Source organism: Penaeus monodon, chromosome 23 (assembly GCF_015228065.2).
Source record: "Penaeus monodon isolate SGIC_2016 chromosome 23, NSTDA_Pmon_1, whole genome shotgun sequence".
Taxonomy (NCBI): Eukaryota; Metazoa; Arthropoda; class Malacostraca; order Decapoda; family Penaeidae; genus Penaeus; species Penaeus monodon.
Genome location: NC_051408.1, coordinates 27,825,618 through 27,827,356, shown reverse-complemented (window position 1 = coordinate 27,827,356; position 1,739 = coordinate 27,825,618). Strand labels below are relative to the sequence as shown.

Genomic DNA, 1,739 nt, shown 5'->3' with positions numbered 1-1,739 from the left:
ATGCTCTACATTAGGATGAAAATTTCCTTGTTCTGATTTTTAATTTTATTTTTTTCCTGAATAGATTCAAGAACTTGCATCTGCCTTTTTGAACAACTATTTATTTGTCGTTGTTGGAAGTGTTGGAGCAGCAAATACTGATGTCAAACAAGAGGTTTTGTGTGTGCCCAAGTTTGAGAAGAAGGCAAAGTTGGTAGAGATGTGTGAAGAAATTTTAATAAATGCTGGTAAGACATATTGATCAGAAATGAAAGAAAATGGACACAGTAAAGTTTTCTGTTTGGCAAGTGATTGGTTATTGAAAATAAGTCACCACATATCAGTAATAAAACCTATAGGAGAAAATCTAATTAGGTGTGAGGGGAGGAGAGTCTCCATGCAGTTCAATCACCTTTGCTTTCTTTTATTGTATAACTTGTTATATGTTCACCATTCATTTCCACTTTCACTTTTACCATTCTCCCTTGTGATGTGACCATCCTTTCTTTTCACATCTATATTTACCATTATCCATACCAGCATCAGTGATGATTAGCTGGGTTGTTTTCTGTGAAGGGGAAGAAATTCAATTTTAACATTATGGTTGCCAAATGTGAATTAGCCAAAATATACCATGCCAAAAGTGAGACTTTACTGTATAGTGATATTCATAATATTTTCTTTAACACATTTGTATTGGAGGACATCTAGGCACTACATGGTGAATCAAGCCCACTTAGCAGGTGACAAGTATCTATGCCACACGTAGTCAAGCTTGTTCTGTTATTGGTACTAAACAGTTACTTCTCTAGTTTAGCCATGACTGATGTGGCTTCTCAAATTTACGTTTAAGTTCTCTAATGCTAATTCCATTGAAATCATGTATGCCACAACTAAAAGAGAATATTAATTTTGTTTTCAACACAAAATTTCACTAGTAGATGCCTGGTGCATGATTTGTTATGGCATGTAGAAATCCCATCATGAATTTGTTATTAGTTTCTGTTGTCCTTAAAGATCATTAAATACCCAGAGAAAGATATGTATTTTTTCCTTACAGAGGATGAGAAAATCTTGGTATTTGTTGAGCAAAAGCGAGTGGCTGATTTTGTTGGTACTTACCTCTGTGAAAAGAACTTCAGGGCCACCACCATGCATGGGGATCGTTACCAAGCACAGCGTGAACAAGCATTAACAGAATTTAGGACCGGTGTCTACAATATCTTGGTAGCTACAGCTGTTGCAGCACGTGGTCTTGGTAAGTTTATCTTTAACTATTCTAAATAAAAATGATAATGTTGAAGATACTACTGAATGTATCCATGTACACTTGAGTAAAGAACCAAATGTCATGTATTATGTAGAAATTAATTTGGACAAAGACTGTTTTTATATTTATAGACATTAAAGGAAACTTATGTACATACCCATAATTATTTCAGATATTAAGGGCATTGGAGTGGTAGTCAATTATGATTTACCAAAGGAAATTGATGAATATGTACACCGCATTGGCCGCACTGGGCGTCTTGGGAATCGAGGCTTATCCATCAGTTTCTATGATGAAGAAGCGGATGCTTGCCTAACAAAGGACTTGGTGAAGGTCCTGAGTGAGGTAAAAGCCAAAAACACATTGGCAGATGGAGTTTTAATCACATGTTATAATGCTTACAATTGACCTAAGGGCTGATGAGGGGCATCATTTCATAGTTTGTATCAAGACCTCATCATGGTATGTGATAGTTGAGCCATCAGTTATC

General features: G+C 35.7%; 1 protein-coding gene across 1 annotated transcript in view; it reads left to right on the top strand.

Annotated features, from left to right (window-relative positions):
- LOC119588199 (probable ATP-dependent RNA helicase vasa-like) overlaps nt 1-1,739 on the top strand; it is a gene marked incomplete in the record, with an annotated part of 40,898 nt that overhangs the window by 35,048 nt on the left and 4,111 nt on the right. Inside the window, 3 exon segments of the mRNA XM_037936900.1 lie at nt 55-227; nt 1,040-1,237; nt 1,422-1,594. Coding sequence (XP_037792828.1) covers nt 55-227; nt 1,040-1,237; nt 1,422-1,594 — 544 coding nt within the window.